Source organism: Theropithecus gelada, chromosome 16 (genome assembly GCF_003255815.1).
Source record: "Theropithecus gelada isolate Dixy chromosome 16, Tgel_1.0, whole genome shotgun sequence".
NCBI classification, from domain to species: domain Eukaryota; kingdom Metazoa; phylum Chordata; class Mammalia; order Primates; family Cercopithecidae; genus Theropithecus; species Theropithecus gelada.
Genome location: NC_037684.1, coordinates 73,008,053 through 73,033,485, shown reverse-complemented (window position 1 = coordinate 73,033,485; position 25,433 = coordinate 73,008,053). Strand labels below are relative to the sequence as shown.

The 25,433-nt window shown below is 37.7% G+C and overlaps 1 protein-coding gene across 1 annotated transcript in view; it reads left to right on the top strand.

Annotated features, from left to right (window-relative positions):
• LOC112610185 (coiled-coil domain-containing protein 144A-like) overlaps window positions 1–25,433 on the top strand; it is a 90,088-nt gene that overhangs the window by 29,048 nt on the left and 35,607 nt on the right. Inside the window, exons 6-9 of the mRNA XM_025363509.1 lie at window positions 1,546–1,682; window positions 15,914–15,947; window positions 16,231–16,372; window positions 22,755–22,968. Of these exons, the coding sequence (XP_025219294.1) occupies window positions 1,546–1,682; window positions 15,914–15,947; window positions 16,231–16,372; window positions 22,755–22,968 (527 nt within the window). The remainder of the gene's footprint in view (window positions 1–1,545; window positions 1,683–15,913; window positions 15,948–16,230; window positions 16,373–22,754; window positions 22,969–25,433) is intronic.

Genomic DNA, 25,433 nt, shown 5'->3' with positions numbered 1-25,433 from the left:
GATACCCCTTTCCCTGCCAGGCTGTAGCCTGGCAGGTCGATCTCAGACTCCTGTGCTAGCAGTGAGCAAGCCTCCATGGGTGTGGGACCCACCATGCCAGGTGCGAGATATAATCTCCTGGTGTGCTGTTTGCTAAGACCATTGAAAAAGCACAGTATTTGGGCAGGAGTGTCCTGTTTTTCCATGTACTGTCTGTCATGGCTTCCCTTGGCTAGGAAAGGGAAATCCCCCGACCCCTTGTGCTTTCCGGGTGAGGCAATGGCCCGCCCTACTTCGGCTTGCCTTCTGTAGGCTGCACCAACTTGTCCAGCCAGTCCCAATGAGGTGAACCAGTTACCTCAGTTGGAAATGCAGAAATCACCCATCTTCTGCGTTGATCACTCTTGGTGCTGCAAACCATAGCTCTTCCTGTCTGGCTGTCTTAGAAGAGAAGCCCAGCGTATTGGTTAATATAACCACTCTGTACTGTTTCTTTTGAATCACACCTTTATGTTTTGTTGCTTATTAAAGTACATTAAGTTTTGCCATATATATTTTTCCATATAAATTGCATAAATGCTCACCGAAAACTTAATATATGATGCTAACGTGAACAGCTGAGTCTTCTACATTCATTTGGGCAGTCCTCCCACCCTTTGCCAAGGCATTGAATTATTTTGCCTAAGTCACACTTTTAACCTATCTGATTAATTTGCAGAATTTGTCTGATTCAGCATTATGGAATTGTATCGTTTCTTTTGGTGCCACAAAATGCTAGGTAATGGCACTTTAGGTGCTTGGATCTATCATTTACTCTTTTTTGGGTTTAGCCCAGTCATCAATAGACAGTGGGCTAAAGTAGATTCTTATATTGTATATCCTCCAGCTATAGATTTTTATGGCTATTGAATGTGAAATTTGGGAAGCATCTCATTTTCAGAATTCCACACCAACTCAGCAGTTTCACTCTGCTTTTTGTGTTGCAGTGGACTTGTATTTCAGTAAGCTCCTTTACCTTTTTGATATCCCAGGATTCAAATGAAAAAAAAAAGACAAAAGTTAGTGGAAGAAAAGAATAGCTTAGTGCAGAAAAGGGGAAGCTTCCTTTCTGTTCCTAAAGCCCCACAGTGTTGTATCCTCTCAATCTGGCTGTTTAATGTGAAAGCCAAGTGGCAAAGACAGAAGAAGACATGCTTTGTGTCTTTGTCTTCTTATTTCTGTATTTGTGCCAGTCAAATGAGGTAAAAATTCATAATACGTAGTGCAGGGTGGTTGGGAATAAAAGCACAAATTAAGAAGGGCCTTTGTTTAAATTTTGGAAAATTCTGTCTCATTCATTGAAACAGAAATGAAGCCAACTTTACAAAAATGTTGATGATAAAATTATAACAATTACAATTATATGATGATAGTTCCAGATATGATCAAATTAAACACCAAATATTTTAATGACTAAAATTATGATAATTAAACTGAGTCAAGTGATGAAATCAATGAAAACAGAAAAAAGTTATTTGCATGAATAAAGCAGTAACACTTGTCCTTAACATCAAACTCTCACTCAAGGTTGAAGAAGAAGTGGAGAAGCACAGAAGTAATAGCACAGAATTATCAGGAAACCCAGCTCATGGTGCTGCTGCTGGCAATAATGATGATGGACTAAATCAGCAGTTTCCTAGGAAGAAGAAGAAAGGGCATGACAGGTAAGCCTATAGCAACATTTAACAGGAGACATTTGGCCAGGCGCGATGGCTCACACCTGTCATCCCAGCACTTTGGGAGGCCAAGGCAGGTGAATCATCTGAGGTCAGGAGTTCGAGACCAGCCTGACCAACATGATGAAACCCCACCTCTACTAAAAATACAAAATTAGCCAAGTGTAGTGGTGCATGCCTGTAATCCCAGCTACTTAGGAGCCTGAGGCAGGGGAATTGCTTTAACCCGGGAGGTGGAGGTTGCGGTGAGCTGTGATCACGCCATTGCACTCCAGCCTAGGCAAAAGAGTGAAACTCCATCTCAAAACAACAACAACAACAACAACAACAACAACAAAAACAGGAGACAATTATGTGCTATGAAATGAATCCAAATTTGGGCTAATATTCATGATGAACAAATTTTATACTTTTACTAGGATATTAAGCCTTCCTTGGTTATCAGAAAAATGTAAATGAACAATGAAATACCATATTTTCCAATCATATTGATATTTTACTTAAAAAATAGGAAATATTGGCAAATGTGAAGATGGCATTTTCATACACTGCTGTTAAATGAAATTGATGAATCCTTTTTCCAGGGTAATTTAGTAGCGTGTATCAAAATTTCAAATATGTCACTTCTTTAACCTAACAACTTCACTTTTGGGATGAGATCCTACAGGAAAATATGACTTGTGTAAACACATACACATATTTATTAAGGACATTTATTACATGTAGTATATAATATACAATAGGTTAATATGTTAAATATGTATAATATTAAGTATATATGATATGTTAAGGATATTTATATATGTTACATATATACTTATGTATAAGGATATTTATTATAGCATTGTAATATCAAAAAGTTGGAGATAGCCTAAATCCTTAGCAATAAAGAAATGGTATAGTTGTCATTCCCAGAAAATAATGTAGTATGCAATCATTTTGATAAATGAAGTTGTTAGACCTGGACTGTACTGATTATTTCAAAATTAAAGTATATTTAAAGACTTTAGTTTGATGACACATCTTAAGCCAGTTTTGTTGGAATTCTTGTAATATCTGCTGAGTTATAAGAAGAAGCTAGCTACATGCTACATTGACACTGTACCTTGTGTGCAACAGAATTGCTAGTTATTATTTTTTTGTTTTTTGTTCTCAATGTGTGAGTGCTGAAATACCAGATCCTCAAATTAACTTGAATATTGCCAAGAGATTGCACATGGGGATTCATATTCCGTATAAGCATTTCAATATATTGGGTAAAACTTACTAAAATACATCAGAGGATCTCAGATCTACTGAACCAAGAGTTGGACAGCTCTTTTTGTAAAGAGCCAGTTAGTAAATATTTTAAGCTTTGTGAATTGTAAATTGAGTAAGTGTGGCTGTGTTTCAAGGAAATTTCCTTATGAAAACAGGCAGTGGGCTGGATTTGGCTTACAAGCACCAATTTGCTGATCCTTGGGCTAAAACCAAGGTGCTGTTATGCAGTGAATCCTCTTTTTAAAGGTACCCTACATGCTTGCCATTATCCTTCCTGTTAAAAGATAATGTATTTCAGTAGGAAACACACCATATTTTTCAACAGTGGCTTCATATAATTTCAACAAATTTGGTTTACAAAATAAGATCATTTTCTGCACTCGTCCCCTTTTATTCTTATTATAGAATTCCATATTTTGACTATTATTTTGTATATTTGATGAGTATAAAATATTCTAGAATTAGATGCTTTTTATTAAGCAAGAAATACTTCTTCTGAAACTTTTAGTCTTCCTTGGTCTTTATGTGTAAGCAGGAGCAAAATGATAATCAGCTTATATAATCTAGTAATGTTCAAGAGGCTTTTTGGTTTTATGAGTTAATGAATTTGTTATTTAATACCTTCATCTGGCATTTCAAAAATGTCATATAGATATAATTTTAAAAACTTTTAAAGGGTAAAAATATAGTATATAGTTATATAAGAATTGAAAAATACAGCTAAACAAGAAGAAAATTAGATCGTCTACAGTCATGCCCCTAGGTATGTTGGCCTTGAAAGAATGGTTTATACTCGTGGATTCAGATTTCCTGTCCATTCACTCTTGAGCAGACACCAGTAATTTTCATTCCCACCACTCTTCCAAGATTGTTGTTCTCAAATTTACCACTGATTTGTAAATCTAGACATTGTTTCCTTAGACCTCATTTTATTTAACCTGTCAACAATATTGGATCCAATGGAAAACTCTCCCCTCCATAACAGTATCTTCACTTGGCTTTCAGGATCTCACTCGCTCTCCTGGCTTTTCTTCCTGCCTTTCTATTTCATCTGTCGTAGTCTGTTTTGCTTTCTTCTCATATCCCACCTTTTACACATTGATATGTCCCAGGACTCATGACTTCTCTCTCACGACTTTTACTACCTTGTGTGTGCTAATGATTTTCAAATGCGTATCTGCAGCCTAGATCTCTCTCCTTAATTCCAGACTTCTATACCAACCTACGTACTTGACATCTCTGTTTGGTTGGTCATGAACTGTTGGGTATCACAAACTTACCAGGCCCAAGATTGGGGTACCGATTTTTTCTTTCTCATACCTACCCCTCTCATAGTCTCCTATTTGCATTAATGGTAACTCTTGCAATTGCTCTGCTAGAAACCAAGGTGTCATCCTTGACTCACCTCTCTCTCTGACACCTCACATCTAGTCTATCAGCAGATCTTGTCAGGAGTACCTGAAGAATATATCCAGAAGCCAGTCATAGCTTTCATGTCCAAGCCACCACCATCTGCTATCTAGATGAGTGTAATAGACTGTTAATTGGTCTTTCTGTTTTTTAAAAGAATCCTCTTTTCATCAATTCTTAACTCAGTGGCCGTATTTAAAACATAAGTCAGATGATGTTGTTCCTCTGCTCAGACCCATCTGATTGCCTCTTACTTCACTTCCTCCTCATACCTAGAAGGCAACACACAATATGCCCCATTACCTCTCGCACTTAAACTTCTGTTTCTTATTCCCTTTTCTCTGCTTCAGCCACGCTGAACTTCTTGCTCTTCCTTATCTATCACTATTGCGTAAAAACTCCAGGCACACGTCTGTACTGGGCAGTTCCCTGTGTGTGTCTGGGATGCCTTTTCCTCAGCTAGCCTCCTGGCTTTCTCTTTCCATTCCTTCAGTTCTTTACTTCAAAGCCACTTTCTCAGTTAGGACTTTTCTGGCCATCCTAAAATACCCACCACCCCTCCTCTCAAACCTGTAAACATTTCATTTTCCTGCTTTAGTTTTTCTCCCCTAACACTGTATATTTTGCCTAATCTATGTACTGTTATTGTGTTTATTTCACTCCCATCAGTAGGAGTAGGGCCTAACTTGCAATAAGTTTCTACTCAATAAATATTTATTATATGAGCAAGTGGAGTTTACCCTTCAGCATATTGTTTTAAACATTAGACTGTTTCTCATGTAAAAAAAAGAAAAAAAAAGATTTGACATTGGCTCATTCTAACACTTTTGCCTAGCAATTATATGCATTTTTGGATTTTTTGGCTCTTCATAATAAGCTACATTCTTTATGTTAATAGTTTTCCATTTAGAGAGAAAAGCTCAATATTGTGGTTACTCACTATACTTTTACTAATAATCATGATAGTTTTACTTACAATAAAATGGATCAAAGGAGTTACAAATTTCACTGGTAATTTATAAAGAAAATTAAATATAAGGGTGGTAAATTTGATGGACTTAAAGATTGTTTCCAAGTGATTATGAACCTTCAGTATTTGAAGTTAAAAGACCAAGTTGGAATGTATAGCTTTCTAGAAGAGAGCTATGCTCATCAGGCACTCTGTATTCTGACAGAGCAGCTGTTGATCTTATATAGGACTGTGGGAGGAGCAGACTTGAAGGATTGGCGGACTCTCAGCGGCATAAGAGGGTTGACATCATCTGGAGAAACATGGCTGTCTGAGCAAGGCTGCTGTGGGTTGGTTAACACTCCCAGGCTTGTGGATTGGAGTGAGTTTGTGTTTGATTGGCTGTCTTTCAGAAGCAGGTGGCCCACATTGATACTGGTTGGTGAGAGAGGCCAATGATCACTGATTGATTGACTGTATTTACAACTGGCTGTGGGTGGTTGCTTGTTACTACCATGGCTACAGGTCAGTTCTGTCCTAAGTTTGCGGCAACTTTAAACTGCAGTTTTCTGTTTAAAAGTTGCCTTCCATCAACTATGTTTAAAATGAAAATGATTTCATATTCCAGAACTGTAGACTTAATTTGGAAGTGTGGGTCAAGAGGAATTGTTTAATAATTGCTCTCAGGAAGATCCGTTTTTTTTGTTTTGTTTTGTTTTGTTTTGATGCTTAATCTTAACCAGAAGAATTCTGTACATAGTTAAAAACAAACAAAAAGCAATTATTAGTTTTGTTTCAGTTTTTATTTTCAGAGACTTCTGCTAAACTCCTAACATAATCTCCAGTGGGAAATGTTTATCTCTTTGTTAATGTATGTAGTTATACGATAGCAATACTCTTTTTTTATTCCTTAATCTTTTTTTTTGTTCACATTCTGTTCCATGCAATGATAGTGATATAATGTGTGTTTACTTCATTAAAAAAATTACAATGTTCTGCTGACAAATCCAGCTTTTTATATTAAGACTAAATACTAGACTAAACATGTAGGAAATTTATCAAATTATTTTATTTTCAAACAAACTTTTATAACTAATCAGAATATTGCTATTTTTGAACTCTATATAATGACTATAATACATTTAGGAATTTTAACAGTAAGATTTTTTTCTTCCCAAGACATTTTCCTGATTTCTTTCATGTAATATGTGCCTGTTATTTTTAAAACTTTGTTTAAACTGTTTAAACATTATTAAATTTAAAAAACAAAACCCAAAACATAGCACAGATCTAAATATGAGTTTCATGTGTAAGAGTCATTGCCTGTGTCCAGTGGACTCCAGCTTTTTTTTTTTTTCCCTCTGTGATGGAGTCTCACTATTTCGCAGGGCTGGAGTGTGGTGGCGATCTCAGCTCACTGCAACCTCTGGCTCCCGGGTTCAAGCAATTCTCCTGCCTCAGCCTCCTGAGCAGCTGGGACTACAGGCGTGCCACCAAGCCCAGCTACTTTTTGTATTTTTAGTAGAGACGGGATTTCACCATGTTGGCCAGGATGGTCTTGATCTATTGACCTCATGATCCACCCGCCTCAGCCTCCCAAAGTGCTGGGATTACAGGCATGAGCCACCGCACCCAGCTGACTCTAGCTTTTTAATGTAGCATTCATCTTCCATTCTTACTTTCCTTGTGTTTTACACTTTTCCATTCAAGTTCCTAGGAAACACCTAGACTCCATGAGACTAATCTTTGTGCTCTCATTCCACTCTCCAAGTGCAGTAGTTTTCTCTGTTTTTCCCTGGTAAACTCCTCTTATATTTTGCCTCTTCTGTAATGCCTTCCTTGTGTTAAAATATAACTTCATATATCAACTCTTAAACTACACATTGTATCATAATTGCATATTACATGGTTTTTGAGGCAGGAAATATATATTTCTTTATATGTTGTTAGTAATTCATAACTGTGGTTTTTTAATACTTTAAGTTCTAGGGTACATGTGCACAATGTGCAGATTTGTTACATATGTATACATGTGCCATATTGGTGTGCTGTACCCATTAACTCGTCATTTACATTAGGTATCTCCTAATGCTATCCCTCCCCCCAACCCCCTCCCCACAATAGGACCCGGTGTGTGATGCTCCCCTTCCTGTGTCCAAGTGATCTCATTGTTCAATTCCCACCTATGAGTGAGAACATGAGGTATTTGGTTTTCTGTTCTTGCAATAGTTTGCTGAGAATGATGGTTTCCAGCTGCATCCATGTCCCTACAAAGGACACAAACTCATCCTTTTTTATGGCTGCATAGTATTCCATGGTGTATATGTGCCACATTTTCTTAATCCAGTCTGTCACTGATGGACATTTGGGTTGATTCCAAGTCTTTGCTATTGTGAATAGTGCCGCAATGAACATACGTGTGCATGTGTCTTTATAGTAGCATGATTTATAATCCTTTGGGTATATACCCAGTAATGGGATGGCTGGGTCATATGGTACTTCTAGTTCTAGATCCTTGAGGAATCGCCATACTGTTTTCCATAATGGTTGAACTAGTTTACAGTCCCACCAACAGTGTAAAAGTGTTCCTATTTCTCCACATCCTCTCCAGCACCTGTTGTTTCCTGACTTTTTAATGATTGCCATTCTAACTGGTGTAAGATGGTATCTCATTGTGGTTTTGATTTGCATTTCTCTGATGGCCAGTGATGACGAACATTTTTTCATGTGTCTGTTGGCTGTATGCATGTCTTCTTTTGAGAAATGTCTGTTCATATCCTTTGCCCACTTTTTGATGGGGTTGTTTGTTTTTTTCTTGTAAATTTGTTTGGGTTCTTTGTAGGTTCTGGATATTAGCCCTTTGTCAGATGAGTAGATTGCAAAAATTTTCTCCCATTCTGTAGGTTGCCTGTTCACTCTGATGGTAGTTTCTTTTGCTGTGCAGAAGCTCTGTAGTTTAGTTAGATCCCATTTGTCAATTTTGGCTTTTGCTGCCATTGCTCTTGGTGTTTTAGACATGAAGTCCTTGCCCATGCCTATGTCCTGAATGGTATTACCTAGGTTTTCTTTTAGGGTTTTTATGGTATTACGTCTAAAATTTAAGTCTATAATCCATCTTGAATTAATTTTTGTATAAGGAGTAAGGAAAGGATCCAGTTTCAGCTTTCTACTTATGGCTATCCAATTTTCCCAGCACCATTTATTAAATAGGGAATCCTTTCCCCCATTTCTTGTTTTTCTCAGGTTTGTCAAAGATCAGATGGCTGTAGATGTGTGGTATTATTTCTGAGGACTCTGTTCTGTTCCATTGGTCTATATCTCTGTTTTCTTACCAGTACCGTGCTGTTTTGGTTACTGTAGCCTTATAGTATAGTTTGAAGTCAGGTAGCATGATGCCTCCAGCTTTGTTCTTTTGACTTAGGATTGTCTTGGCAATGTGGGCTCTTTTTTGGTTCCATATGAACTTTAAAGCAGGCTTTTCCAATTCAGTGAAGAAACTCATTGGTAGCTTGATGGGGATAGCACTGAATCTATAAATTACCTTGGGCAGTTTGGCCATTTTCACGATATTGATTCTTCCTATCCACGAACATGGTATGTTCTTCCATTTGTTTGTGTCCTCTTTTATTTCACTGAGCAGTGGTTTGTAGTTCTCCTTGAAGAGGTCCTTCACATCCCTTGTAAGTTGGATTCCTAGGTATTTTATTCTCTTTGAAGCAATTGTGAATGGAAGTTCATTCATGATTTGGCTCTCTGTTTGTCTGTTACTGGTGTATAAGAATGTTTGTGATTTTTGCACATTAATTTTGTATCCTGAGACTTTGCTGAAGTTGCTTATCAGCTTAAGGAGATTTTGGGCTGAGACGATGGGGTTTTCTAAATATACAATCATGTCATCTGCAAAGAGGGACAGTTTGACGTCTTCTTTTCCTAACTGAATACCCTTGATTTCTTTCTCTTGCCTGATTGCCCTAGCCAGAACTTCCAACAGTATGTTGAATAGGAGTGGTGAGAGAGGGCATCCCTGTCTTGTGCCAGTTTTCAAAGGGAATGCTTCCAGTTTTTGCCCATTCAGTATGATATTGGCTGTGGGTTTGTCATAAATAGCTCTTATTATTTTGAGATACGTTCCATCAATACCGAGTTTATTGAGAGTTTTTAGCATGAAGGGCTGTTGAATTTTGTCAAAGGCCTTTTCTGCATCTATTGAGATAATCATGTGGTTTTTGTCTTTGGTTCTGTTTATATGCTGGATTACATTTATTGATTTGCATATGTTGAACCAGCCTTGCATCCCAGGGATGAAGCCCACTTGAGCATGGTGGATAAGCTTTTTGATGTGCCACTGGATTCGGTTTGCCAGTATTTTATTGAGGATTTTTGCATCGATGTTCATCAGGGATATTGGTCTAAAATTCTCTTTTTTAGTTGTGTCTCTGCCAGGCTTTGGTATCAGGATGATGTTGGCCTCATAAAATGAGTTAGGGAGGATTCCCTCTTTTTCTATTGATTGGAATAGTTTCAGAAGGAATGGTACCAGCTCCTCCTTGTACCTCTGGTAGAAATCAGCTGTGAATCCATCTGGTCCTGGACTTTTTTTCGTTGGTAGGCTATTAATTATTGCCTCAATTTCAGAGCCTGGTATTGATCTATTCAGGGATTCAGCTTCTTCCTGGTTTAGTCTTGGGAGAGTGTAAGTGTCCAGGAAATTATCCTTTTCTTCTAGATTTTCTAGTTTATTTACATAGAGGTGTTTATAGTATTCTCTGATGGTAGTTTGTATTTCTGTGGGGTCAGTGGTGATATCCCCTTTATCATTTTTTATTGCATCTATTTGATTCTTCTCTCTTTTCTTCTTTATTAGTCTTGCTAGCAGTCTATCAATTTTGTTGATCTTTTCAAAAACAAACTCCTGGATTCATTGATTTTTTGGAAGGTTTTTTTGTGTCTCTATCTCCTTCAGTTCTGCTCTGATCTTAGTTATTTCTTGCCTTCTGCTAGCTTTTGAATGTGTTTGCCGTTGCTTCTCTAGTTCTTTTAATTGTGTTGCTAGAGTGTCAATTTTAGATCTTTCCAGCTTTCTTTTATGGGCATTTAGTGCTATAAATTTCCCTCTACACACTACTTTAAATGTGTCCCAGAGATTCTGGTATGTTGTACCTTTGTTCTCATTGGTTTCAAAGAACATCTTTATTTCTGCCTTCATTCATCATGTACCCAGTAGTCATTCAGGAGCAGGTTGTTCAGTTTCTATGTAGTTGAGCGGTTTTGATTGAGTTTCTTAGTCCTGAGTTCTAGTTTAATTGCACTGTGGTCTGAGAGACAGTTTGTTATAATTTCTGTTCTTGTACATTCGGTGAGGAGTGCTTTACTTCCAATTATGTGGTCAATTTTGGAATAAGTGTGATGTGGTGCTGAGAAGAATGTATATTCTGTTGATTTGGCGTGGAGAGTTCTGTAGATATCTATTAGGTCCGCTTGGTGCAGAGTTGAGTTCAATTCCTGGATATCCTTGTTAGCTTTCTGTCTCATTGATCTGTCTAATGTTGACAGTGGGGTGTTAAAGTCTCCCATTATTATTGTATGGGAGTCTAAGTCTCTTTGTAAGTCTCTTAAGTACTTGCTTTATGAATCTGGGTGCTCCTCTATTGGGTGCATATATATTTAGGATATTAGCTCTTCCTGATGAATTGATCCCTTTACCATTATGTAATGGCCTTCTTTGTCTCTTTTGATCTTTGATGGTTTAAAGTCTGTTTTATCAGAGACTAGGATTGCAATCCCTGATTTTTTTTGTTTTCCATTTGCTTGGTAGATCTTCCTCCATCCCTTTATTTTGAGCCTATGTGTGTCTCTGCGTGTGAGATGGGTCTCCTGAATACAGCAAACTGATGGGTCTTGACTCTTTATCCAATTTGCCAGTGTGTGTCTTTTAATTGGACCATGTAGTCCATTTACATTTAAGGTTAATATTGTTATGTGTGAACTTGATCCTGTCATTATGATATTAACTGGTTATTTTGCTCGCTAGTTGATGCAGTTTCTTCGTAGCATCGATGGACTTTACATTTGACATGTTTTTGCAATGGCTGGTACCTGTTGTTCCTTTCCATGTTTAGTGCTTCCTTCAGGATCTCTTGTAGGGCAGGTCTGGTGGTGACAAAATCTCTAAGCATTTGCTTGTCTGTAAAGGATTTTATTTCTCCTTCACTTATGAAACTTAGTTTGGCTGGATATGAAATTCTGGGTTTAAAATTCTTTTCTTTAAGAATGTTGAATATTGGCCCCCACACTCTTCTGGCTTGGAGAGTTTCTGCCAAGAGATCTGCTGTTAGTCTGACGGGCTTCCCTTTGTGTGTAGCCCGACCTTTCTTTCTGGCTGCCCTTAACATCTTTTCCTTCATTTCAACTTTGGTGAATCTGACAATTATGTGTCTTGGAGTTGCTCTTCTCGAGGAGTATCTTTGTGGCATTCTCTGTATTTCCTGAATTTGGATGTTGGCCTGCCTTACTAGTTTGGGGAAGTTCTCCTGGATGATATCCTGCAGAGTATTTTCCAACTTGGTTCTGTTTTCCCCGTCACTTTCAGGCACACCAATCAGACGTAGATTTGGTCTTTTCACATAATCCCATACTTCTTGGAGGCTTTGTTCATTTCTTTTTACTGTTTCTTTCTCCACACTTCTCTTCTTGCTTCATTTCATTCATTTGATCTTCAATCGCTGATACTCTTTCTTCCAGTTGATCGAATCAGTTACTGAAGCTTGTGCATTTGTCACATAGTTCTCGTGTTATGGTTTTCATCTCTATTAGTTCTTTTAAGGTCTTCTCTGCATTGATTATTCTAGATATCCATTCATCCATTCTTTTTTCAAGGTTTTTAGTTTCTTTGTGCTGGTTACGTAGTTCCTCCTTTAGCTCTGAGAAGTTTGATCAACTGAAGCCTTCTTCTCTCAACTCGTCAAAGTCATTCTCCATCCAGCTTTGTTCCGTTGCTGGTGATGAGCTGCGTTCCTTTGGAGGGGGACACGTGCTCTGAATTTTTGAATTTCCAGCTCTTCTGCACTGGTTTTTCCCCATCTTTGTGGTTTTATCTGCCTTTGGTCTTTGATGATGGTGACGTACAGATGGGGTTTTGGTGTGGGTTTCCTTTCTGTTTGTTAGTTTTCCTTCTAACAGTCAGGACCCTCAGCTGTAGGTCTGTTGGAGTTTGCTTGAAGTCCACTCCAGACCCTGTTTTCCAGGGTATCAGTTGCAGAGGCTGCAGAAGATAGAATATTGCTGCACAGCGAGTGTTGCTGTCTGATTCTTGTTCTGGAAGCTTCGTCTCAGGGGTGTACCACGCCATGTGAGGTGTGAGGTGTCAGTCTGCACCTAGTGGGGGATGTCTCCCAGTTAGGCTACTCAGGGGTCAGGGACCCACTTGAGCAGGCAGTCTGTGCATTCTCAGATCTCAACCTCCGTGCTGGGAGATCCACTGCTCTCTTCAAAGCTATCAGACAGGGGCATTTACCTCTGCTGAGGTTTCTGCTGCTTTTTGTTTAGCTATGCCCTGTCCCCAGAGGAGGAGTCTACAGAGGCAGGCCAGCCTCTTTGAGCTGTGGTGGGCTCCACCCAATTCGAGCTTCCTGGTGGCTTTGTTTACCCACTTAAGCCTCAGCAATGGCGGGCACCCCTCCCCCAGCCTCACTGCCACCTTACAGTTAGATCTCAGACTGCTGTGCTAGCAATGAGGGAGGCTCTGTGGGCATGGGACCCTCCGGGCCAGGTGTGGGATATAATCTCCTGGTGTGCCGTTTGCTAAGACCCTTGGTAAAGCATAGTATTAGGGTGTGAGTTAACCGATTTTCCAGGTGTTGTGTGTCTCAGTTTCTTTTGGCTAGGAAAAGGGATTCCCTTCCACTTTGTGCTTCCCAGGTGAGGCAATGCCTCACCCTGCTTCAGCTCTCACTGCTTGGGCTGCACCAGCTGACCAGCACCGAATGTCCGGCACTCCCCAGTGAGATGAACCCAGTACCTCAGTTGAAAATGCAGAAATCACCCGTCTTCTGTGTCACTCACGCTGGGAGCTGGAGGCTGGAGCTGTTCCTATTCGGCCATCTTGGGTGCACTCCCCCAACTGTGTTTTTTAAATTAATGAATTGAGATGGGGAAGAGTTGGAATTTTACAAAATTGGTTTTTTATTCGTTATCAGTAGAATTATTATAAAACATTGGCTTTTTATATATTTTTTTAACTTCTGGTACTGTGTTACATATCAAGGAAGTAAAGAAAAATGAAAATAAAAAATGGACCTCAAAATAGTCTGTGATTACACCAGTGTTTGAGAAGGCTAATTTAGTAACTCGTGGTCTGCTACAAGGAGATGATGACAGCAGTTTAAGTGAAATAGATGAGGATGAAATAAGTTAAAATGTGTAAGTTTTTTATTTCTCTGAGAAGGAACATTCGCAGTCATTATTTTTCCTGGAAATAGAATAGTGTAGTCTGCCAAAGCTAGAGAATACTCAACTATATCAATGCTGAAAGACCGATTATGATGAGGGCTGGTGACTTTGACAAGGAGCAGTTTGAATAAATAATTGCCATGGAACCCTGACTATAGTGGATAAGCATAGACACCCTTTGAGGGAACCATTACTGGGAAAGGCAATAGAGAAATGAGTGATAACTGAAGAAGAATGTGGGATTCAAGGGAATTTTCTTTCTTTTTTATTTTAAAATAGAAGCTTTTGGAGTGTATTTGTATGCTGCTGGAAACGATATGGACAAGAAGAACATGTTTATGAGATTTAATTTTGTTTGTATGTCTAAGTGTTTGAAAACTTGATTCATTATCTTTTATAGATTTTTAGCAAACTAATTGTCCTTGAAGTATTTATTCATGTAGAGATTTATGGTAAGAGTTTGTTCCTTCACCATTGGTTCAGAAATGTAAATATTAGTGTAACTGAACATATAAATGGTGACTGAAAATTTAAACTATCATATGCAGATTATTTTAAATTGTGAGATAATAAACATGCAAACACTTAGGCCATACTGAATAGAATTTAAACATCCCTTGATGAATAGGTATGATCTGCTAAGGTACTCTAAAATGTCAGGTGTATCAACTTTATAGTTGTTTAGATTCTGAGGAGAAGGGGAAGATTTTGTTCAAGTACTTTAGAAAAGCTTGCTGTTGACAATCTATCACAGATTATTACTTCTGGATTATAAAGTGATTTTTTTTTTTTTTTTTTTTTTTTTTTTTGGTGACAGAGTCTTGCTCTGTCACCCAGGCTAGAGTGCAGTGGTGCGATCTCGGCTCACTGCAACCTCTGCCTTCCAGGTTCAAGCAGTTCTCCTGCCTCAGTCTCCTGAGTAGCTAGGATTACAGATGCCTGCCACCGCGCCTGGCTAATTTTTGTATTTTTAGTAGAGACGAGGTTTCACCATCTTGGCCAGGCTGATCTTGAACTCCTGACCTCATTATCCACCCGCCTCGGCCTCCCAAAGTGCTGGGATTATAGGCGTGAGCCATTGTGCCTGGCCTATAAAGTTTTTTTAAAAAATATTTAATCAAGTTGACCCACAATGGATTATAAAGTTCTAAAGTATCAAAACCATGTTCCCCTGGACCAACATTGCCATCAGCATGTATTGTGTGCTCAATGAGTATTTATTTGTTGAATGGATGAATGAATGGGTGAATACATGAATGAACACCTGTTGTTGGATTTCATTAAAAATACTTTTTAGTTTTTTGAAAGTAGGTTTCTGAACTTGCCTCTGTATGAAGTTGTTTTATTAGAAAAAAAAATGCAAGATTCTGAAATTATTATTTATAGTTGTAGTCGGAAATGGAATGACAATGTGATTTCATCTGCTATCGTCTCTCTTTAAAACACTTGCAAATAAATATTACCTTCACAGCATATCATGAAACACATGTTTTTGGGGCAGAATTGTTGGGTTTGAGTGCTGGGTCTGCTACTGGCCAGCTGTATGGGCTGAGGAAAGTCACATGGCCCTTCTGTGCCTATTTTCTTTCTTTATAAAATACTTAATGTGTTACTGACCTCACAGAATTGTTATGAGGTGAGTTTGACACATGGACAGTACTCAGAATGATGCATAGTACCTGCATAGTAAGTCAAGAAAAAGCTAACTAATATCATCATTAAAAAGGGGTTTCCCTTATATAAGAATGTGAGTAATATTTTCCAAATAGGTTTTAGTGCCCATAAAAGCTTGTTTTTATTGAAAAGGACAACAATGAGAAGACCCTGGTATATTTATTTTTATCTCATAATGCAGGTAACACCTTTTTTTCTTTTGGTTTTACTATCAGAAATCTTGACCTAAATTTAATTCTTTGTAATGATATTATTAGTAGTAAATTTCTTTATCCCTTAATGTTACTGTTTCTGTTTATAGTTTAATGTCTGTTGTAGAAGATTGCTGTATTTTACATTACCTGTAAAAAAATTTACCTGTACACTTGATGAATAGAAGTAATACAAATGCAGATATTTTATATGATAAAACAATAGTATTATTCTTTGTATTTTACATCTTTGCTATTTTTCTAAAAGGAATTTTTTCTTTTTTCAGGCCTGCAGATAAAACATCTAATGAAAAGAACAAGGTATTGTAAAAAAGTAAATGATCTAAAATATTATGTTGAAAAAAAACACATTCTAAAAGGTAAAATAAAAAAGGATGTTTTGTTCTAAAGCTGTTTGCTTAGAAAAAGTGATTAAGAAACAGTAGCTGTTGATAACAGTACCTTTTAAGAACAATCTGTTGCTTTAAAGAAGTGCCTGTGTTTTTGCTCATTAAAAAAAAATGGAGAAATACCACTTCTGTACATTTAGCATACGCTATAAATCTTTTGAGGACATTTTGAAACAGTGTTATTTATCTTATAGGTCAAAAACCAAGTACATCCTGAGGCTGACTTTGCTGACTCAGTGGGGCCATCTGAAACGGCCTCAGAGGATTGTGAGTTATCTCACTCTACTTATGAGAATTTTTTGTTGCTGATTGAACAACTTGGAATGGAGTGTAAAGGTAGGACCATTGCATAAATGCAAAGCCTTTTGATGTATCCTGCAGTAATGTGTGTATACATTGCTGAGAACTGATGTGTGATAGTGAAGCTCATCTCAGAAATATGCTCAGTGTTAAAATAGAAAGAGAACTAACTTATACTCTACACCAAAGAGCTATGTTAACTCCACTGTACTTTTCTCATTGTCAGTGGCACTCCCAGTCTTTTTATTGACTCTGTTTCTCTCCTATTCCTTCCTCCAATGTCAGGTTACCATTTTTTCTCCACCTGGAATGCTGTGGAAATCTTAGGAATCTTAGAACTGTTTTCTTGAATACCCCACCTCCTAAAACTGTGGTCTACTCTGCATTCATAATGATATATTTTTAAGACTTCGGATCTGATCATGTTACTCCTTTGCTTATAACTCAGCTACTACTTCTCATTGCTATAAGGTTAGAGATCTGAATCCTTTAGCTTTATCCTGCATCATTTTTACCCTTCTCTGTCTGTCTCTGTGTCCCACCTAGTGTCTTAGATGTTTGTTCCAGCAGTTGATAGCTTCAGTGAGGTATAACTGATATATGATAGACTGCATGTATGTAAAATACACAATCGTATGCACATGTGAAACCATCACCATAATCAAGAGAGTTAACATGTTCATCATCCACAAAAAGTCTCTTCCTGTCCCTTTGTATTTCTTTGTTAAGAAACTGCTAAATTGTTTTCCAAAGTATTTGTATTGATTTTCCATTCCAACCAGCAGTATATGACATTTCCTATTGTTCTGTATCATCACAAGCTGTTGTTATTGCTGTTTTTTTAATTTTGAAATTTTAGCCATTCTGATGGGTATGTATTATGCATATTATTATGGTTTTAATATGCATTACTCTAAAGACTAATAATGTTGAGCATCCTGTATGTGCTTATTTACCACCTGTGTAACTTCTTTGGTGAACTGTCTTTTCCAATCTGGGTAGCTTATGAACTTTTAAAATTGAGATTCGATTCAATCAGCTTTTTTACATACACCAAAGGTAGTCAAACCTTTTCATTTTCAAACTGTTATCTTACTAAACATAGTAAATATTTTAAACTTGTGACAAAATGGTCTCTGTCACAGCCAATCAACTCTGCTATTGTAGTATGAGACCAGCCATAGACAATACGTATGTTAAAAAAACACAGCTGCATTCCAATAAAACTTTATTTGCAAAAATAACAAGCTGCCCCACAGGTTGGATTTTACCCATCCCTATTATGTGATCATGATTGTGAATAAAGACGTTTTACTTCTTCCTTTCAACTCAGGTAGCTTTCCTTTTCTTTTCTTTCCTAACTGCACTGGCTTCAGTACAATGCTGACTAACATAGTGAAAGGAGACATTCCTGTATCGTTCCTGATCTTACAGGGAAAGTATTCAGTTTTTCATCATGACACATGTTAGTTGTAGGTTTATCAGAGATGCCCTTTATCATGCTGATGACGTTCCCTTGTATTCTTTGGTTACTGAGAGGAGTTTTTATTTTTAAATCAGGAATGAATGTTGTGTTTTATCAAATGCCTCTATCTACTGAGATGATCATATGGTTCTTCTCTTTTAGTTTTTTAATGTGGTGAATAACTGATGTTTTAATGTCAAACCAACCCTGTATTTGGGGATAAACCCCACTTGTTTATGATGTATTATCCTTCTAATATATCATTGGATTGGATTTGCCAAGATTTTATTTAGAAAGTTTTAAAACGCTATTTTTTTTTTTTTTTTTTTTTTTTGGACACAGGTTCTCGCTCTGTCACCCAAGCTGGAGTGCAGTGGCCGGATCTCAGCTTACTGCAAGCTCCGCCTCCTGGGTTTACTCCATTCTCCTGCCTCAGCCTCCTGAGTAGCTGGGACTACAGGCGCCCACCACCTCGCCCGGCTAGTTTTTTGTATTTTTTTAGTAGAGACGGGATTTCACCGTGTTAGCCAGGATGGTCTAGATCTCCTGACCTCGTGATCCGCCCGTCTCGGCCTCCCAAAGTGCTGGGATTACAGGCTTGAGCCACCGCGCCCAGCCAAGGCTATTTTTTAGACTAGTTTTAGCTTCACAGCAAAACTGAAAGTAAGGCACAGAGATTATCCCTGTACTCCCTGCCCCTACACGTGCACAGCCTCCACAATTATCAATATCCTCACCAGAGTGGTACACTTGATCTCATTGATGATCCTGAATTGATAATCACAATCACCCAAAGTCCATAGTTGATATTAGGGTTCAGTTTCAGTGTCTTACATTCTGTGAATTTGGAAAAGGTATGAGGACATGTATTTATCACTGTGGTATTATCCAAAGTAGTTTCAGAGCTTTAAAACTCCTTTGTGCTTCATCTGTTCATCTTCTCCCGCCTTCCCTCCCCAACTCCTGGCAACCACTGACTTTTTTTACGGTATCTATAGTTTTGCCTTTTCCAAAATGTTATATAGTTGGTATCAGACAGCGTATAGCCTTTAGACTGGCATCTTTCACTTGGTAATATGGCTTTGTGGTTCCTTCATGTCTTCTCATGGCATGACAGCTCATTATCGCATGGCTGTACCAGAGGTTGTTCGCTTACCTAAAGGAGGATATCTTGGTTTCTTGAGAAATTGGTTAAATTTTTACATCTATGTTCATGAAGCAGTTTTCTGTTTTTGTAATATCATTGTCAGATTCTGGTTCAGGGTAATGCTAGAGTGATAGAATGAGTTGTATTTCTCCGCTGTTTTTTTCTGAGGGTGGGGGAAAGGTCATGTAAAGTTGTTATATTACTTCTTAAATATTTGGTAGAATTCACCAGCATAGCTATCTGGGCTTCGAGTTTTCTTTCTAGGAAGGCTTTCCTTATGCTCTATTTTCTTTTATAGTTATAAGACAGTTCAGGTTATTCCTTCTGGATTGAACCTTGGTAATTTTTGTTTTTCAAGGAAAGTGTCCATTTTATCAAAGTTGTCATGTTTAGTCACATAAAGCTCACCTTATTATATTGCTGTTCTTTTAGTATCTGTAGAATCTATAAAAATGTCATATTACTATGTTTCTGAAATTGTAATTTGCATCTTCTTTTTTGTGATCAACCTGAATAGAGTTTTATCACTTTTATTGACCTCATCAAAGTGTGTGGTTTTACTGATTTTTTCCTATTGTTTTTCTGTTTTATTGGTTTCATCTTTGATGTTGTGGTCTGTTTGGCCTGCTATAACAAAATACTATAGACTGGGTAACTTATAAACAACAGAAATAGATTTTTCACAAAAGTCCAAGATCTAGGTGCTGGCAGATTTGGTGTCTGGTGAGGGACCAATTTCTGGTTCATAGATCCCTGTCCTCACATGGCAGAATAAGTGAGTGAGCCCTCTGGAGTCTATCGCATAAGGGCACTAATCCCATTCGTGAAGGCTTGGCTCCCATGAGCTAATTACCTCCACGAAGCCCCACCTTCTGATAACATCACCTCTGTGATTAAGTTTCAGCATACGAGTTCTGGGAGGATGCAAATGTCAGACTATAGCAGACGTTTATTATATCATTTCCTCTGCTTGCTTTGGGTTTAATTTCTTCTTCTTCTTCTTTTTTAGTTTCTTCTCTTTTTTTAGTTTCTTAAGGAAGTCAAGACCATTGACTTGAGAGTCTTCTAATATAGATGTTTAGTGCTAAAAAATTTTAAGTACTGTTAACTGTGTACCACAAATCCTGATATGTAGTATTTTCATTTTCATTCAGTTCAAAATACTCTATAATTTCTCTTTGCATCATGTCTTTGACCTAGGGTTATTTAGATGTGTGTTACTTTGTTTTAAAATATTTGAATATTTTGATGAGATATTTTGTTACTGATTTCTGATTTGATTGCCTTGTGGTCAGGGAACATACTTTGTATAACTTAAATCCTTCTGATTTAATTCTTTTATTAAGATTGATTGCAGAACCTAGAATGTGGTCTGTTTTGGTAAGTGCTCCCTGGGTACTTGAGAAGCATGGTGTTGTTCCAGTCTACTCCATTCTTGCTGATTTGCTGCTCCCTAGTTTTATCACTTATTGAGTAAGTGATATTCAAATCTCAGACTGTACGTGTGAATTTGTCTATTTCTTCTATCGATCTTTACCTCGTATACTTTGAAGCTGTTATTAGGTGCACAAACATTTAAGATTATATGTTCTTGATTACCTGAACTTTTTTAAGTCATTAGGAAATGAGTGTTTATAGCTGGTTTTTGTTTTTTTTTCTGTGAAATCTACTTTGGCATAAACGTAGCCATTTCTTCTCAGGCTTCTTTTGTCAACTCTTAGCCTAATATATCTTTTTCCATCCTTTTGAACAATTTGTGTTTTACATTTAAAGTACTTTTTTTATAGGAAGCATAGAGTAGCTTCTTGCATTTTTATCCAGCCTTACAATCTGCATTTTAATTGAGATTTTTAGGCCAGTTTCATGTATAATGTGCTTATTGATACAGTTAGGTTTGTCTGTCATCATGCTGTTTGATTTCCATTGGTCCCCGCAGTTCTTTGTTCTCTTTTCTTCTTTTTCTGCTTTCTTCTCAATTAGTCCAGTAATTTTTGTGATTTATTTTTATCTTCCTTTTATGGCTTATTAGCAATAACTATTTTTTTCTATCTTAGTGGTTGCACTACAATGTATAGTATATGATTTTAAGTTATCACTGTTCATCTTCAAAAATATTATGGCATATCATATATGGCATAAGAAAATTATGAATGAAAACCCAAACATTGTCTGTTCTCACTTGTAAGTGGGAGCTATGCTGTGAGGATGCAGGGGCATAAGAATAATACAATGGAGGTTGGGAACTTGGGGGGAAAAGTGGAGGGAGGAGGTGAGGGATAAAAGACTATGGATTAGAAACAGTGTATGCTGCTTGGGTGATGGGTGCACCAAAATCTCAGAAACCACCACTAAAGAACTTATTCATGTAACCAAGGACCACCTGTTACCCAAAAACCTATTGAAATTAAAAAAAAAAAAAAAAGAAAATTAGAATGGTATACTTTCATTTCCTCTCTCCCAGTCAGATACTTCTGGATTTGTAGGATTATAGTTTTCTTTACATTTAGAAAGTTTTGACCATTCTTTTTTTTATCTTTCTGTCTCTCTTTTTCCCTCTTTGGGGACTTATTCCTGCTTGAAGTTTTCTTATGGTTCACTGATGTCTCAAATTTATGAATCTTCTGTTTGGTGATGTCTAATCTGTGTTCACTTCCATCCATTGTAGCTTTCATTCTTGACATTGTAATTTGAATCTCTACAAGTGTAGTTTGCTTAAAAAAATCTTCCATGCCTCTGCCTATCTGCTTGAGCTTAATTTTAATATATAGTTGAGTTCCATATGAATAACTCAGTCTTTCTGATCTTGCTTTTATGATTTGGTCGAATTTCCTGCTCCTGAGGCAAGATCTTTGTGATGACTATTCATTGCCATGCGAAGTCTGAGTTTTCCCAGCATCACTCACGGGAATTGACACTCTTTTTGGCACATTGTGAGCACCAGACATGTTTCTTTCCAGTGTGTTTTAGATGTTTTTCCCCCTTGGTCTGGGGCGGTTTTCTGAAACACATGTGCTGTTTGTTACTCTGCTAGATACCCAGGAGGTATTTTTGTAGATCTTCAGTGTTCTTTCCCTGTACTCTGCCTCCTTTCCGGTGTTCTGTTTTGTGATCTCTGTCTGCGTTGGCTTTACCAGACTCTCAGCTTCATCATCTCATCTCAGGGAATCTGGTGGACTCTATGTCAGTTTTTTCTCTCTGTGCAGTAGCCTGGAAACTCTGTGAAGGCAAGGAGCTGGAGTGTTGGTATGAATTTCATTTGTTTTCTGTCTTACGGGGATCATTGTCTTCATTACCTGAAGTTCACTGCCTGGTAAATGATTGTAGGATGTATTTTGTCTGTTTTCTTTTTGGTTGTCTCAGGCAAGAAGGTAAATCAGTACTTGCTGTCCATCGTGGCCAGAAGCAGATTGCAGCAGAGCTTCAGCACCTGCTGTCCACTGGCTAGAATACTTCTCTACCCCTTTGCTTAACTGCTTCCTTCTCACCCTTCATTTCCTCAGGGAAATCTTCCCTGGGCCCACTATAGATCAAATTCTCCTATGTGATCATAGAACTCTGTTTTCTTACACCATCTATCTGAGTTTATAATTGTCACTTTTATTGTCTTTGTTCCTCACTACACGTAAGGCTAAATGAGAGTAAAGGTCTTGTCTGTTTTATCTGCAGAGCTTAGTAGAATGCCACACTGTAGACACTCAGTGCGTATTTGTTCAATATATGAAGGAGACAATGTTAAAATGCACAGTCCTTTATCCCTAAAAAGTACTCATATATTTTATTTCCACCTTGTTTTCTCCCTGACACAGATTCTGTTAGCCTATCAAGAATCCAAGACACATTTTGTTTCTATGAGCACTTACTGAAACTTAAGAATAATGACTATGAACAACTTACAGTAAAAATTAAACAAACAGAAAATACAGTCAGTGTACTACAAAAGGAGCTACCTGAAACAAAAAAGACAGAATTACAGTTAGAGCTTCAAAAAATTGAATTGGAGAAACAGCTGTACAGTTTGAGGTATGATATTCTAGTTCTAAAGAAATATTTATACTAAAGATAATGTATCAGAAATTTTGTAATTGCTGACTTATCTCCTGGGATTAATGGGGGAGAAACCTCGGTTTTGTGGAATATGAAATTCTTGGAAATGATAAAACAAATGGTTAACTGTGAACTCTTCTAATAAATAAATGCATATTCTTTGCAATCTTAATAGCCATATAGAAGTCCACCATATGAAATCTTGTTATTCATTTAACAAATTGTAATTTGGGTTTTAAAATTACCTTGTATCTATAATTAATGATATAAGGAACATCTTTTATCATTATTATTATTTGTAGACACAGGGTCTCACTCTGTGCCTGGGGCTGGAGTTCACTGGTGTGACCATACCTCCCTGCAGCCTTGAACTCCATCCTCTGCCTCAGCGTCCTAAGTAGCTGGCACTCCAGGTGCACATTCCCATGCTTGGCTAACTTTTTAAGTGTTTTGTAGAGACAGGGTCTCACTATGTTGCTCAGGATGATCTCCAACTCCCGACCTCAAGCATTCCTTCTGCCTTGGCCTCCCAAATCATTAGTATTAAAGGAGTGAGCCATCATGCCCAGCCCAGAATATATATAGCATATACATACCACATATTATTTATTCCATTCGTCAGTTGATGGAACACTTCCATATCTTTGCAGTTGTGAAATGTGCTGCAATCGACATACATTTGCAGGTGTCTTTTTGATATAATGATTTCTTTTCCTTTGGGTAGATACCCAGTAGAGGATTGTTGGATTGAATGGTAGCTCTATTTTAGTTCTTTGAGAAACCTCTCTACTGTTTTTCATAGAGGTTGTACTAATTTACATCCCTACCAGCAGTGTATAAGCATTCCCTTTTCACCACATCTGCACCAACATCTAATGTTTTTTGACTTTTTAATAATAAGCATTCTGGAGTAAGGTTATAGCTCCTTGTTGTTTTAGTTTGCATTTCCCAGAATATTAGTGATGTTGAGCATTTTAAAATATGTTTGTTGGCCATTTGTGCATCTTCTTTTGAGAAATATCTGTCCATGTCATTTGTGTACTTTTTGATGGGATTATTTTCATTTTTCTTGTTGATTTGTTGTCCTTTGTCAGATGCATAGTTTGCAAATATTTTCTCCTATTTTGTGCATTGTCTGTTTACTCTGATTATTTCTTTTGCTGTGCAGAAGACTTTTCTTTTCTTTTCTTTTCTTTTTTGAGACAGTTTCACTCTTGTTGCCCATGCTGGAGTGCAATGGCATGATCTCAGCTCACCGCAACCTCTGCCTCCTGGGTTAAAGTGATCCTCCTGCCTCAGCCTCCCAAGTAGCTGGGATTAAAGGCTCGTGCCGCCACGCCGGCTAGTTTTGTATTTTTAGTAGAGACAAGGTTTCTTCATGTTGGTCAGGCTGGTCTCGAACTCCTGACCTCAGGTGATTCGCCCACCTCAGCCTCCCAAAGTGCTGAGATTATAGGTCTGAGCCACCATGCCAGGCCAGCCCTTTCATTTAATTAGGTCCCATTTATTTATTTTTGTTTTTGTTGCATTTAGTTCTGGGGTCTTCATCATAAATTCTTTGCCTAGGCCAGTGCCCAGAAGAGTTTTTTCCTAGGCTTTCTTTCAGATTTTTTTGTAGTTTCAGGTTATAGATTTAAGTTTTTAATCCATCTCTTTTTTAATTAAAAAAATATTTTTGGGGGCCGGGCGTGGTGGCTCACATCTGTAATCCCAGTAGTTTGGGAGGCCGAGGTGGGCAGATCACGAGGTCAGGAGTTCGAGACCAGCCTGACCAACATGATGAAACCCCGTCTCTACTAAAATAACCAAAATTAGCTGGGTGTGGTGGCGCATGTCTGTATTCCCAGCTACTCGGGAGGCTGAGGCAAGAGTATCGCTTGAACTCAGGAGGCGGAAGTTGCAGTGAGCCGAGATCATGTCACTGTTCTCCAGCCTGGGCAAAAGAATGAGACTCTGTCTCAAAGAGAAAAAAAAAAAAAAATATATATATATATATATATATATATATATAAAATATATAAAATATAAATATATAATATGTTATATATATATTATATGTGTGTATATATATATTTTTGTTGGAGATAAGGTCCCGCTATGTTGCCCAGGCTGGTCTCAAACTCCTGGGATTAAGCCCTTCTCCTGCCTTGGCCTCCCAAAGCACCAGGATTACAGATGTGAGCCACCATGTTAGGCTTAATCCATCTTGAGTTAATTTTTATATATGGTTAGAGATAGGGATCCAGTTTTGTTCTTCTACATGTGGCTATTCAATTTTCCCAACACCATTTATTGAATAGGGTGTTCTTTGCCCAGTTTATGTCTTTGTACACTTTGTGAAAGGTCAGTTGGTTATACATATTTGGCTTTATTTCTAGGTTCACTACTCCGTTCCATTGGTCTATGTATGTACTTTTATACAAGTACCATGCTATTTTGGT